The sequence below is a fragment of the Protobothrops mucrosquamatus genome, unplaced genomic scaffold (genome assembly GCF_001527695.2).
Source record: "Protobothrops mucrosquamatus isolate PMUCROS unplaced genomic scaffold, P.Mucros_1.0 scaffold_303, whole genome shotgun sequence".
Classification (NCBI taxonomy): Eukaryota; Metazoa; Chordata; class Lepidosauria; order Squamata; family Viperidae; genus Protobothrops; species Protobothrops mucrosquamatus.
This window is the reverse complement of record NW_015386379.1, coordinates 15,257-29,350: the sequence shown is the minus strand read 5'-3', so window position 1 is coordinate 29,350 and position 14,094 is coordinate 15,257. Positions and strand designations below refer to the sequence as shown.

The 14,094-nt window shown below is 33.5% G+C and overlaps 1 protein-coding gene across 1 annotated transcript in view; it reads left to right on the top strand.

Moving 5' to 3' along the window:
* The window catches only part of RASA1 (RAS p21 protein activator 1), a gene marked incomplete at its 5' end in the record, with an annotated part of 36,610 nt that extends 22,822 nt beyond the window's left edge, over positions 1 to 13,788 (top strand). The window contains 10 exon segments of the mRNA XM_015832106.1: positions 764 to 936; positions 3,073 to 3,232; positions 3,416 to 3,558; positions 4,734 to 4,849; positions 5,638 to 5,724; positions 6,287 to 6,354; positions 7,019 to 7,107; positions 8,766 to 8,843; positions 9,591 to 9,725; positions 12,994 to 13,788. Of these exon segments, the coding sequence (XP_015687592.1) occupies positions 764 to 936; positions 3,073 to 3,232; positions 3,416 to 3,558; positions 4,734 to 4,849; positions 5,638 to 5,724; positions 6,287 to 6,354; positions 7,019 to 7,107; positions 8,766 to 8,843; positions 9,591 to 9,725; positions 12,994 to 13,077 (1,133 nt within the window).
* Between the last annotated feature and the right edge of the window lie 306 nt (positions 13,789 to 14,094).

The window sequence follows — 14,094 nt, the reverse complement described above, 5'->3', positions numbered from 1 at the left end:
GATTGTTGTCATTGATGGGAAAATGAATTCCAGAGTTTATCAAGATATTTTGCAGGAAAACGTACAACCATCTGTCCACCAACTGAAGCTCCGCAGAGGATGGGTGATGCAACAGGACAATGACCCAAAGCATACAAGTAATTCAACAAAACAATGGCTTCAACAGCACAGAATACGCCTTCTGGAGTGGCCCAGTCAAAGTCCTGACCTCAACCCGATTGAAATGTTGTGGCATGACCTTAAGAGAGTGATACACACCAGACATCCCAAGAATATTGCTACACTGAAACAGTTTTGTGAAGAGGAGTGGTCCAAAATTACTCCAGATCGTTGTGCAGGTCTGATCTGCAACTACAGGAAACGTTTGGTTGAGGTTATTGCTGCCAAAGGAGGATCAACCAGTTATTAAGTCCTACGGTTCACATACTTTTTCCTCCCTGCACTGTGAATGTTTACATGTTATGTTCAATTAAACCATGGCAACATGTAATGTTTGTGTATTATTATTTTCAGCAGACTGTGTTTTTCTATTGTTGTGAGTTAGATGACGTTCAGAGCACATTTTATGACCAATTCATGCAAAACTCCGCGTTATCCCAAGGGGTTCACATACTTTTTCTTGCAACTGTAGGTCTTAAGTAGGCCTCACCTCTAAAACGTCTAGCCCAGATAATGTTGGCCAGGGACTGCACCTTTTGAAATGTCAGTTAGTTATAACAGAATTGCAAAACGCTAACTATAATCTGAATTGTTATATTTCAAGTATTTATGCGATGCCAGTTGAACCGACTGCAGAAAGGACAAGCAACAGATGAATGGTTTCAGCTCAGTTCACATGTACCCCTGAAAGGTATTGAACCAGGCTCTTTGCGTGTCCGAGCACGATATTCTATGGAGAAAATAATGCCTGAAGAAGAATACAGTGAATTTAAAGAGGTATTGAAATAATGCGATTTCAGTGGCATTTTGAAAAACATTTTAAAAGTTTGTCAATATAAGAAAACTAAAGTTTTTTGGTCTTTCGAGGTATTTATATTTTTGTGTAGCTCTCAATTTGAACAGAAGATGCTTAGATTTGCTTAAGCCATACACTGAAATACTTCAGAAAACAATGACAATTTTACAAGACTTAAAAGATAGAGTAATATTGCTCTTCCAAACTTCAAACTATATTATAGAGCTAACAGAATACATAAAATCTAGAACTTTATTATTTGCATAGCTCATGAACTGCCTAAATATATATGAAGAAGGGACATGAAAAAGAACAAAAATTGGAAAGGACTTATAGTCCCAAAGATGCTTTTTCAAAGGCAACTGGACTTTGTCTTTTCTTGAAAACATTTCACTTCTCATCCAATACACTTCTTTAGTCCTGGGAATGGAAGGATTTATATTCTTTGCAATCATCTGGTCCTTTGCACTCTGAAGGTCTCTGAGAGTCATTGAGTTCATTTGGGGGTTTATCTGTATCCTCAAGGTCACTTAAATCAGTATGCAAATGGGTATGGAACCTTCTTGGAACTGCTAAAAGGACAACAGATAGGTGGTGTCCTTTCACATGAAACATTTTCAAGGGAAAAAAAAAGTCCAGTTGCCTTTGAAAAAGCACTTTTGGGACAATCCTGATCTGGATGATTGAGAATCTCCATAAATGAAAAGATTTACTATAAGACAAAGTTTGGAACTTCACGAGAAACACAGTAAGTCCAACCATTTCACTACTAGCCTTTTGTTTAAATGCCTTTCACTCTGGAGATTACTAAAGTAAGAATTATATATGCAGATATAGTCTAGTGGTTAGAATGCAGTATTGCAGGCTAATTGAGCCAATTGCCAGCAATTCAATCCTGACTGGCTCAAGGTTGACTCAGCCTTCCATCCTTCTGAGGTCGGGTAAAATGAGGATCCAGATTGTTAGGGGCAATATGCTGATTCTGTAAACTGCTTAGAGAGGGCTGTAAACCACTGTAAAGTAGTATATAGGTCTAAGTGCTATTGCTATAATAGATTAAACAAGGATTACAACACAAATTACTTGGTGAAGGCTTAAAGATTATCATAGTCTATGTACTATAAATTGTCGGAATAATAAAAACTGGTCTCAAAAATTAGGGAAGACTTCTAAGAAAAATGACAATATTTGAAGTGCTTGTACAGAATCAAGCCCACCTATTAGGGTACATGTATAAAGTGTCAAATTACATTTGATACAGAAACAGAACAAATTAAAATTGTATGATAAACTGGATGCAAAACTTTTTTTAAAAAGTCCCCAGACAACAATGGGAAAAACTATGGAACATGTCTATAAAATTTACTCCAGCTATAACTTAAGAGAAAACTGATAATAAAATGTTTTATAGATGGTATACAGCTCCATCAATAAGCATACTGTAATAAATGCTGGAAATGCCATGAGACAAAAGGAATATATTACCTTATGTGGGAGACATGTAAAGAAAACTTCAAAAGTAGTGTAAAGAAACATGCAGCACTATTCAAATCTAAAAAAAAACAACAGCTTTTTTTAAGTAGGCATAATTCCAAGATATTTAAATAAAAAATACCACAATTTAAAAAGATACATGTTCACAACCTCAGGGATAAACCTAACACTATACTATGAGACATTTTATCAATGATATTAGATTGGTAATTTTAACTTGGAGAATATGTAATAATAGCAGAATTAACAGCATATATTTGTAACAGAAATTTGACCAAATTTTAAAAAATGACTTTCATATATATTGCGTATTACATAGCAGTGGAAATTAAAGTATTTAGAGTACGGCTTGTAAGGGGGAAAAGAACTGAAATCAGAAATACATGAAAATTGTAAAATGTTTAGAAACAATGTATATCAGTTGGAGTACAACAAGTGTATCAGAGACTCAAAAACATTTAAAATAGTTTTTTATTGTAAAAATACAATAGATTCTGCAGCTACTTTACATTCTATTCTATTTTTGCATTAACTAGTTTTTGATATGCTTGTTTTCTTCTTTTAAGAAAAAGAAAGCAATGATATTTCAGTTTTACATTCAATAATTAACCTTTATTTTTCAGTTGGTACTGCAAAAAGAGTTGCATGTGGTCTATGCCTTATCTCATGTGTGTGGACAAGATCGAACATTGCTGGCTAGTATTTTACTTAAAATTTTTCTCCATGAAAAACTGGAAGCATTATTACTGCGAACACTAAATGACAGAGAAATATGCGTGGAAGGTACATTGTAAATATTTAATACTGATTTGTGAAATTAATTTTCTATGACATTTATTTTCTCTTTTCCCAAGATTCCTAATCCTCTCCTTTAGAATGTCTTTTGCACCATAAACATCTCTGTTTTTTTTAAAAAAATGCCATATATAATATTTGAACCCAATATATAAACATATTTCTATTCAGATGAAGCCACTACCTTATTCCGCGCCACCACACTGGCAAGTACACTTATGGAGCAGTATATGAAAGCTACAGCTACACGGTTTGTGCATCATGCTCTGAAGGACTCTATTTTAAAGATAATGGAGAGTAAACAATCTTGTGAGGTAAGAAACTTCAGTTAATATTACTATTTAATGAATACGCACATTTTTGGGGGGAAATACTTCTTTTTTAATGTACAATTGATTTGTTTATAGCAATTTGAGGAGATTTTAAACCAAGATATATCCTTATAAAATTAATTCTCTTTATATTATATTATTTAGGTTTTAAATTGATTTATCAATATCATTGTCAATTTTTTAAGTACATTAATCTTAGAAATACTATACTAGAAGTATAAAAAAAATCATATAATGGTCTAATTAGTACTTGTCTTTAAAGCATTTGTTTCCAATATTATTCCGCTGTATTATTTTAGCTTAGAGCAGAGATTCTTAACCTGGGATACACAGATCCCTTAAAAATCCTTTCCAAGGGAGTCTTTGAACTTGGAAAAAAACATTACAGCTTTATTTTCACTGAATCTTTGCATTCAGTGATATACATAGGCTACGAAGTAAATATGGCCTCTAGACTCTAAAACTTGTTTTTTTTAAAAAAAAATAATTGTATTTATATACCAACCATCACATAAATATGACACTGAGCAGCTTACAGTAAAATAAACAAAAAAAAACATAGCAGCCAAGCCTCATAAAATAACCATCAACAAAGCCAAGAGGTGGGCTTTATCATACACCTGGGGCCCCAGGCCCATGTACAAAACCAAGTTTTAGGTATTGCAAAAGGCCAATAGGGTTGGGACTACCCTAATCTCAGATGGAATTAAAAGATTAAACATGTTTGCTAACTTCATAACCTCTGTCTAAAATTATTGTACCCAGAAAGTGCATCATCGTGTTATCGATTTAGTGGATTAATAATGAAGCACATATTAACTATTTGGTTTTTTAAAAAATATATATATAGTTGTATTTAACCTGTATATAATCTTTTTCCATTGTAATATAGACAGTGTCTTTCTATTTTATTTGATGAAGTTAAATATACTTTTCTGACAAAGATTTGTAGGTTTCTCGTAGGTCAAAATGGAACCAAAAAAAGCCAAGAATGCTTGGTTTTATGGCATTATAACCCATATGCTTATTATTGAATTTAAAATTTTGGTGTACCTCAATAGTCTTAATCTTCTAATCTTAAACTACTGTGTATTGTAAACATATTTCATCTATTTCATTCAAAATAAAAATATTCAATTTCTGGTTTTGTATTTCAGTTGAATCCTTCAAAATTAGAAAAAAATGAAGATGTAAATACTAACTTAGCACATCTATTAAGTATCCTTTCAGAGCTAGTGGAAAAAATATTCATGGCTGCAGAAATACTACCTCCGTAAGTTCATCTGTATTTTCTAGAAAATCTGTTGAAATTTGGTTGTTTTAATTTCACATGTATTAGAACACATTCTGTCTATTGTTCTGATATAGTTCTTTCTATAAAGTTATTCCTGGGCCAAGTTCCTAGATTTTGTTCATTTTGTTTGTGAGTAAGAATATGTGTGTATAGTAGAACCTCTGTAACTTTAGAAAAATACATTTCCTTGGTTTTTACCTGAATCTCGATTATGATGTATTGAACTGGAAGTGCTATTACAGTCTGAAGTCACTTTATTTCTACTATAAACTTGAATCATTCACTTTTTACGACCCTGTAATCCCTTAATTCGGGGTAAAATCGGGACCACTGGATGGAGCTGAGCGTTTACTGGCTGGATGCCCTTCCTGAGATCATGTGGAATTCGTAGCGGATATTTTTTTCTTTGTGTCCTGGGAGAGAAACATCTGCGCTACCAAGGTTGAGCTCTCAACGTCCTGAGTAGGAGGCGAGCGTCTTCACTACTAGGCCACCATGCTGCCACCACTACTATAAACTGAATAAACTCTTAGAAAGTTCTTATATTTGTTTTGAAATTACGTATCTTTCAGTTATTCAGCTGATACCTAAAAGTAAAATTTATGAAGAGTTCGATACTTTGCTAAAGCTTTTGTGTAATATATTTATTGAGTCACACAACATTTTTTTAAATGAAGTATCAGGAATATACGTTAGCTATCATTTTGAAATATTTGACTATAGTAAAACTTGATTTTTTTATTATTCCACTTGTATTATTTGAATAGGACACTGAGGTATATTTATGGTTGCTTACAAAAATCTGTTCAGAGCAAGTGGCCAGCCAACACAACCATGAGGACAAGAGTAGTTAGGTAAAATATTTTTATTTTTATTTTTGCTTTGTTGCCTGTTGTATGCTATAATTGAGAAAATTACCTTCATGTTTTATTTTTCAGCCATCTTTGAAAAGATACATTGTTTTAAAACTTTGAAAATTCATGATATTCAGCTTTCATAGTTATAAAAATCACTTTTCATATATTACACAACAGTATAACATATTTAGATAAAAGATTGCATGTGCAGAAAAAATACTGTTAAAACTTGAGAGAAAATATTAGTTCGGAAACAAAGAGAGAGTCGAATTTTACATTGGTAGGGTGATATAGCTTGAAAAATTTAGAACCTTTGAAAATCTTTTCTATCATTCTGTCAATCAGTAAGGAATATTTTACAAGGTATGAGATATATGTGTTGAAAGGATAATTTCTCTGCTTTAGAATAATGGCTGAAAAATTATAAACTATTGCTAGTTTATATACAAGAATAATGAGATAAATGAATTAATTTTATCATGTGTACCTTAATAATAATTTCACACTCTTTTGTTCATTTATTTCAAACACCAACATATTCTTGTATCTATAATTTTAGTGGCTTTGTTTTCCTTCGGCTGATCTGCCCTGCTATTCTAAATCCAAGGATGTTTAATATCATCTCAGGTGAGTACATTAGATAATAATTAACTCATATTTAGCATTAGGACAATAATGCCTATTTAGTTTCAAATGCAGTCATGGAAAAATAAATTCTGTTGCTTGGTTAAATAGGTTTAAGTGCTTTTTTAAATGTATAATTCTTATTAGAAATGTCAATAATAGAATGAGAATGAGAGTGAGAAAGAGAGTATATGGATCTGGTGCACTTGTGTGGATTCAACATGTATCTAATACTGCTAAACTTCCCTAAAAGTTTTCCTTTCAACATTTTTTGTAAAATAAGTTAATACTGCTACTCAACAATTCACTTTGAATTGTTTTGAGAAGGTTAGATACTAGGAAGAAAATGAAAAATATGCTGTTGTATAATTATTTTGATATATTTCCTAAACAACTAGCTGGCCAATTTTTTTTCTTTAAAGAAATTTTAGGAAAGGAGAAGCTGCCAGAATTTGCTACCTTAAGATTTCTATTGTTATATTATCAGTGCCTTAGGAAAGGAAGTAATATGATTTGTGGATTTCCCCTTCAAAGAGCTATCAGTTAACCACTTAAATCAGGAGCAACTTAGCTGGTTTAATGTGGCTTAGAAGGAAGAACTTGGCTTAGGTTGGCTTGCTATAAATTATTGTAATATTGGTTGTAATTTTCAAACTGTTTGTTACAGATTCTCCTTCTCCGACTGCAGCAAGAACACTGACGCTGGTCGCTAAGTCTGTGCAGAATTTGGCAAATCTTGTTGAGTTTGGAGCTAAGGTAAACATAATTGGTTCATTATACTCTCATCAAGAAAGAACAAGCAAACTGTCTGTCCTAATTGCTGTATACTTTGCAGGCAGATAGTCCCATAATTAGTCATCAGGGGAAAGGATTTCCTTACATCCTATGTCCACATATTGGATTAAATTATGAGTTGTTGGACATTCCCAAAACAGACCAGAGTCATATTACAAATGAATAAAGAAATCATAACTTGTTTTTTGCATTCCTGTTCATGTTTGTTCCTTTTAAAGGTGATTGTGTCTCTCTAGATTGGGCAGGAGACAGTAAGAAAACTGTTTTGTAGGTTGGAAATTTCAAACAAAGGTTTTGCTATGGTTTGCAGATCATACAGGTAGGCCTTCACCTATGACTACAGTTGGGATTAGAATTTTCATTGTTAAGTCAGTTGTTAAGTGAGTCACACCCAATTTTGTGACCTTTTTGCTATAGTTGTTAAATGAGTCACTGCAGTTGTTAAGTGAATCATTTACTCATTAAGTGAATCCAGCTTCCCCCTTTGCTTGTTGGAGGCCAGCTGAGAAGGTCACAAATGGTGATCGCGTGATCCTGGGTTGCTGCAACTATCATAAATACATGACATTTGCTAAGTGCCTGAATGTTATCATGTGATGCTGGGGATGCTGCAATGGTCGTAAGTGCAAGGATCAGTTGTGAGTCACTTTTTTCAGTGTGTTGTAACTTTTAACAGTCACTAAATGAATGGTTGTAAGTTGAAGTTACTAGTTGCAGAACCTAGCCTTGGCCAGTTGTCTGACTAAATGATATGGTCGTGCACATTGGCTTCTTTTTTTTAGTGTATTCTGGCTATTCCAGAGAATGGCCACTGGAAATGGTTTTGGGCCCATAACTTACCTCATTCCTAGCAATGAGATTAAAAGATACTGAAACAATTAGAATAAGTTCTGGATCATGTTTTCTTTTTCTTGATTAGGAATTCTCAGTAATTAAAAACCATTAATACGATAAAAATCGCATCATTAATCATACTTTTAAATTCTAAGAATCTGAATTGTGATTGAATATGTGAATTTTGAAAGCGTTTTTTTGTATTATATCAAATCTTACCAAGTATAAAAACAAAATCCAAAGAAACAGAACTCTAACAAAACTCTTTATTTTCAGTTTTGATTTTGCTGTATGATCCACGTGGGGTTTTTCTTGAAAACAACTTAGTAATTTGAACTGATCCAGAATGCCAATATATATGTATTGGCCTGTACTGGTTAGATAGGTTATCACTTTTCTTCTCAGGTCATTTTGAAGGACTGTAAATCTTTTCGCAATTTAAAAACTGCTTCCTTTTAAAGACCAATTATGAATTTCCCTTGTGAGTCCTGGTCAGTAGCTTTGCTAACTGTTTCTCCTATATAATAAATAGGATGAAATTTAGTAAGTCTCATAAAGGAACCTCATTACCATTGTTACCATTTTACAAAGTATATTAAACATTTGTGACTTAGCCTTTTCTCATGTGAATCTTTTGATGTGATTTTCATTAAATATAGAAAAGGGATATTAAAATATTTTAACTACTTAAGCTGCTCTGGGAGTTCATCTAGAAATCAAAATTTAAAACTATTTCATATATTACAATATATGTAGAATAAAGATAGCAACTTATTTACTTTTAGGAGCCTTATATGGAAGGTGTAAATCCATTTATCAAGAGTAACAAACACAGGATGATCATGTTTTTGGATGAACTTGGGGTAAGAACACTTATCTATACCACAACTATTAGTTTTGAAAAGATTTGTGTTATTATCTCCTCATTGAGAACTGGGAAAAGACTTTTTATTTCCCTAGTTTCAGAAATGTACTTCAAAGTATTAATTGCTTATTCTCCAAGGCATCATCTGTGCTTTATAAAATGGCTTTTCTTTATGTGGCTTGTTTTTATGTGTGAAAGTAATTTCAATGGATTTTTTTAAATATTCAAGTGATATTGTCCCTCTATTTTATGTACTTTATCTCCCTGCTTATTCCTGTCTTGCTATTTTATATATTCCCATTACCATCTTTGTTCATGGGGTATATTTTTCTTGCATAGAACAGCTTCTTTCAGAGCACATTAATTCAGTGTAGCTGTTTGCCATGCTTATTCACTAGCATTGGATAAAATTGTAATTCACCCTATTGGTATTAAAAATGAAAGGTTAAATTTCACAGGTAAGGCCTAATATTTCTAAAATGCAGCATTGCATATCAGTTCTTACTTGAGCTTCCTGCATCATTCAGCAATTGTGTTAGTTACACAATTTTAGCTCCTGTGATGCTTACACAACTTTTTAAAAGCACTCATTATGTCATTTAAGCCTTAAGTGGCCTGTAGTTAAAGAATGACAGTGACTGTAATCATTCTCTATATGGACAAACATTGTCAAATAATGGTAAAAAGAAAAGCATGACTTTTGTATTATTTTATGAAATATAATCTTTGTCATATTTTGTTCAAGAACATACCTGAGCTTCCAGACACTACAGAGCCCTCTAGAACTGACTTATCTCGTGATCTAGCAGCCCTTCATGAGATTTGTGTGGCACATTCAGATGAACTTCGAACACTCAGTAATGAGCGAGGGGCAATGCAGGTAAGAGCTGATACTAAACATAGGCTAGTTCCAAAATATGTGGAGAATTGATTTGTCACCCCTTTAAGGTAGAGCAGACTAGGGGGCTCCTTCCCCCAAGATGGCTGCTGCCCAGTACAAATTTTTTCTCCCCTGCTGATGATCTGTTTTTGTTGCCAAAGCTGATTCTTTGGCAGTGTTGCTTCCTGGATTTGAATGGAGGCATTTAGGAATGACCCAAGACAATTTTTGGACAGCTGTGGACCTACCCAGGAGGGAGAATCTTGAAAATTTCAGCTCCCAGTGGGAGTAGCTGAAAAATCATTGGTCTTTTCTCCATCTCTTCCTATCAGCAGAAAGTTCTAATAAGCAAGCCTGGATTTTAACATCACTTTTTGAAGTTTTGCTTTGTTCTTTATTTTTAATTGGGTGCTTGAATGCTGATTTATTTCAATCTTCTGCTGGATTTTATCTGTTTTTTTTCCTGCTTTATTTCTTGGATCTATTTGGCTGTTACCATTAACTTCTGCTTTTCCCAGCAAAACTACTGCTTTTGAATCACATTCCTTTTATGGGTTTAATTTATCTAGTTATTTGCTTCTGAATACCACAGCCTTTATGAGTTTATCAAACTTTTTTTTAAAAAGCTTTCAGCTAAGAATTGCATGTTATCAAACAATATTTTTTCGAGAATCAGCCTGATTCCTTGTCTGTAATCCGATAAGTTGTTGCTCTATGTAGTAGATAAGAGAATTCTTCAAAGCAGAATAAGAAAACTGACAAAGGAGCAGGGAAGATATTTTCTGGATATTTCAATACAAAATTAAAATAAAGACTGATAAAAATAAACTCTACATTTTTTGCAAATTGAATGAAATTCAAAATCCCTGTAGTGAATGTCCAATAAAAATGTAAACCAAGTAAAAGTACTTTCACTATCCAGCAACATGACATGATTTTCCATTTGGAAAAACAGAAGTTAATAAAAACAGCCAAGTAAAGCAAAGGGAAAAAAAGCAAGAACAGATAAAAACCAGCCAATTAACTTTTAGAAATAAAAAACAAAGCAAAACAAAAACTTCAAAACGTGAAGTTAAAACCCAGGCTTGCTTACAAAAACGGTCTGCTGAAAAGAAAAAGTGGATGAAAGACCAATGACTTTCTGGCTGCTCCCACAGGGAATTGCAATTTTAATAATAACAATAACACAACAACAACAACAATAATAATAATAATAATTAATAATAGTTGGAATGGACCTTGGAGGTCTTCTAGTGCAACCCCCTGCTCAGGCAGGAAACCCTATACCATTTCAGTCTCTTCTTAAAAACTTCCAGTGTTGGAGCATTCACAACTTCTAGAGAGGCAGGTTGTTCCACTGGTTAATTTTTCTAACTGTCAGGAAGTTTTTCCTCAGCTCTAGGTTGCTTCTCTCTTTCATTAGTTTCCATCCATTGCTTCTTGTCCTGCTTTGGAGAATAGCTTGATTTCCCTCTTCTTTGTGGCAGTCCCTGAGATATTGGAACACTGGTATCATGTCCCCCCTTGTCTTCTCTTCATTAAACTAGACATACCCAATTCCAGCAACCATTCCTTATGTTTTAGCCTCCAATCCCCTAATCATCTTTGTTGCTCTTCTCTGTACTCTTTTTAGAGTCTCAAAATCTTTTTTACATCGTGGTGACCAAAACTGGATTCCAAGTGTGGCCTTACCAAGGCATTGTAAAGTGGTATTAACACTTCATGTGATCTTGTTTCTATCCCTGTTAATGCAACCTAGCACTGTGTTGGCTTTTTTGGCAGCTGCAGCACACTGCTGGCTCATATTTAAGTGATTGTCCACTAGGACTCCGAGATCCTTTTCACAGTTAATACTATTAAGCAAGGTACCCCCTATACTATACCTGTACATTTAGTTTTTCTTGCCTAAATGTAGAAACCTAACTTTCAAGTTTCCCTCTCCCGGGTGACTCCACAATCGTCCAGAAGTCATCTTGGCTAATTCCTAAGTGCCGCCATTCAAATCCAGGGAGCAACACTGCCTTAGAACCAGTTTTGGCAGCAAAAGCAGATCATTGGCAGGAAAAATCTTCCTACTGAGAAGCAGCCAGCTTAGGGAAGAATCTCAATCTCTATATTTTTTATAGCCTTCATTTAGAAAAAGATCTTAGTATATTAACTGTAAATATATCAAAATCTCAAATCATAAAAGTGAAACATAGAATAAATTCTACTTTTAGAATTTAGTACCTGAAGTGAGAATTTCTGGCTTCTGAGAAATCCTTACTTTCTTAGGAGAGTCTGTATTTAAAGCAGACATTTTTGAAATTTGGATTAAAACATTTGCTTTGGCTGGTCTTTTAAATATTATTGTGCTTGATTAAGTCTGAATCATAGAATCACATTGACCTTGTCTTTTGCTTTTCTATGTGCCAAATACCAAAGCAGTGTGATGCTCCGCAAACTTGGTGTTTTCCAAAGTAATTATATTGAAAGTGTTTTACAGACAAATTTAAGTGTGGTACAGTTTTCTTTTTTGGAGTCTTGGATTGGGAATGTTTAATATTCAGAGATAATTCAAGTAAACTGGGTATTTCTTCTAAAGTATTGAAGATTTTTTTCTGCAAGTTAAAGAATCATAGTTGAATGTATATGAAGTGAAATAAACTGAAGATGAAAACAGAAATACACACTTGTGAAAAGATCAGTAAAAGTTTACTGAAACCATGTTGTAGTCAATGGAATGAATTCCTATTCACTTAAAATGGAATTCATCATCTACAAACTTTTATGGGTAAAATTGGAAGGAAGCAAACTCACCAAAGTGTCTTTTCTCCTGACCTCTGAAAGTCTGCTCTGACTTTGGAGACTCTTGAGCAGCTTCAAAAGATGGCACTTATAGACTGCAGATGGTGGAATTAGCAAAGCAACATCACATACTGTGAAATGAGTGGATCTTTTAGCATGGCTGTCTTGATTTTATCTATGTTTCAAATACAGTGTGTATTTTGAGTGATATCCATGATTAGTACAAAGTGATGTTGCAAGACATTACATTTTTATATTCATTGCATATCATCACTTGCTTTATTTAAATGTTAAAGCTGCAGGCAAGTTACTTTGATGTACGTATTCAAGCTAGAAAACTTTTAGATTGTCTTTTCCTTGCTCAAAATCCAAAAGTATTCTAAAGATATTTAAATAAATAAACATCACTTCTTTCAGCCTTTAAAACTTCCAGAAAGACCATGGATAATTTAGTAAATTTACTTCTTCTTTTTTTAAACAGCATGTGCTAAAGAAGTTGCTGGCAATTACAGAACTGCTTCAACAAAAGCAGAATCAGTATTCAGTGTCTAACAACATTAGGTAGCAGCTTTCTGCATGAGCTAGCATGACCAGTATGACAACTTTCACCAATATCACTTCCTCTTGCTCTTGCCAAAAATAGCACATGTTTCACGTTCCCAGTGATGTGTGAACTATGCAAAAAACAACAAATCTGTTGGTGACAGACTGTACCAGCAGCTTTAAGCTATCTGTGCAGGACACTTGCACTTTTGGAACCAGTTTTCAGGACCTCTGAGCCTTGGTGTACAAATCACCTTCCACGAAGATGCTGTGACTGTCTCTTTGAACTTTAATGTTATTTCAAACCTCCAATTGCCAAAGTCTAGCTGTCTTTCAGAAAACAGTCAACTGCCAATAAATTGTTTCAACAGCAAAGTATAACTGGATCAAATACCTTTTACTGTAATTCACTTGGTTACTGTAATTATATTACAATTGTTCAACCGCTTTGTATTTACAGCTTTCACAATTTGAAAGGAAATCTTTGCTGTACACTTTTTATACCATTCTATTTTGCTTGTTCAGAGTTGAAAGAAGATGCAGACTGGGTTTTGTCACCTTTTTTTTTTTTAATGTGCCATTTATGATTTTGATTATTTTTTTCACCAATGATTGTATCCAGATAAATTGCATTGTTTTTTGTAAAATGTTTACAACAGTAAATTTGAATTCAGTAAATTTATTGATTATTATATCAGGCATGCATGCATTCATTAAACAGTTTTATAGCATACATTCAATTTTTCTGACTAATAATTCAGATTTAGTGATATATGTACATATGTTTGTTTGTACATTCATAAGTGCTGACTGAAAAAAAATCCCACTTAGGCGTAGTAATCCATATGTTGCCATTAATCAGTCCTTTATAGAAGAGTAAGAGGACAAGGCTAAACAAGGACTGTTCTGAATTAAAGCTGCTAAAAACACCATTACTGAAAGAAATCATGATGGAAAGTACTCTCTTGTCACTTGGAGTTAGGTTCATGAGATATCACAAAGGCTAAGGATGACTAGGTGGCCACTTTAAAAGTCATCT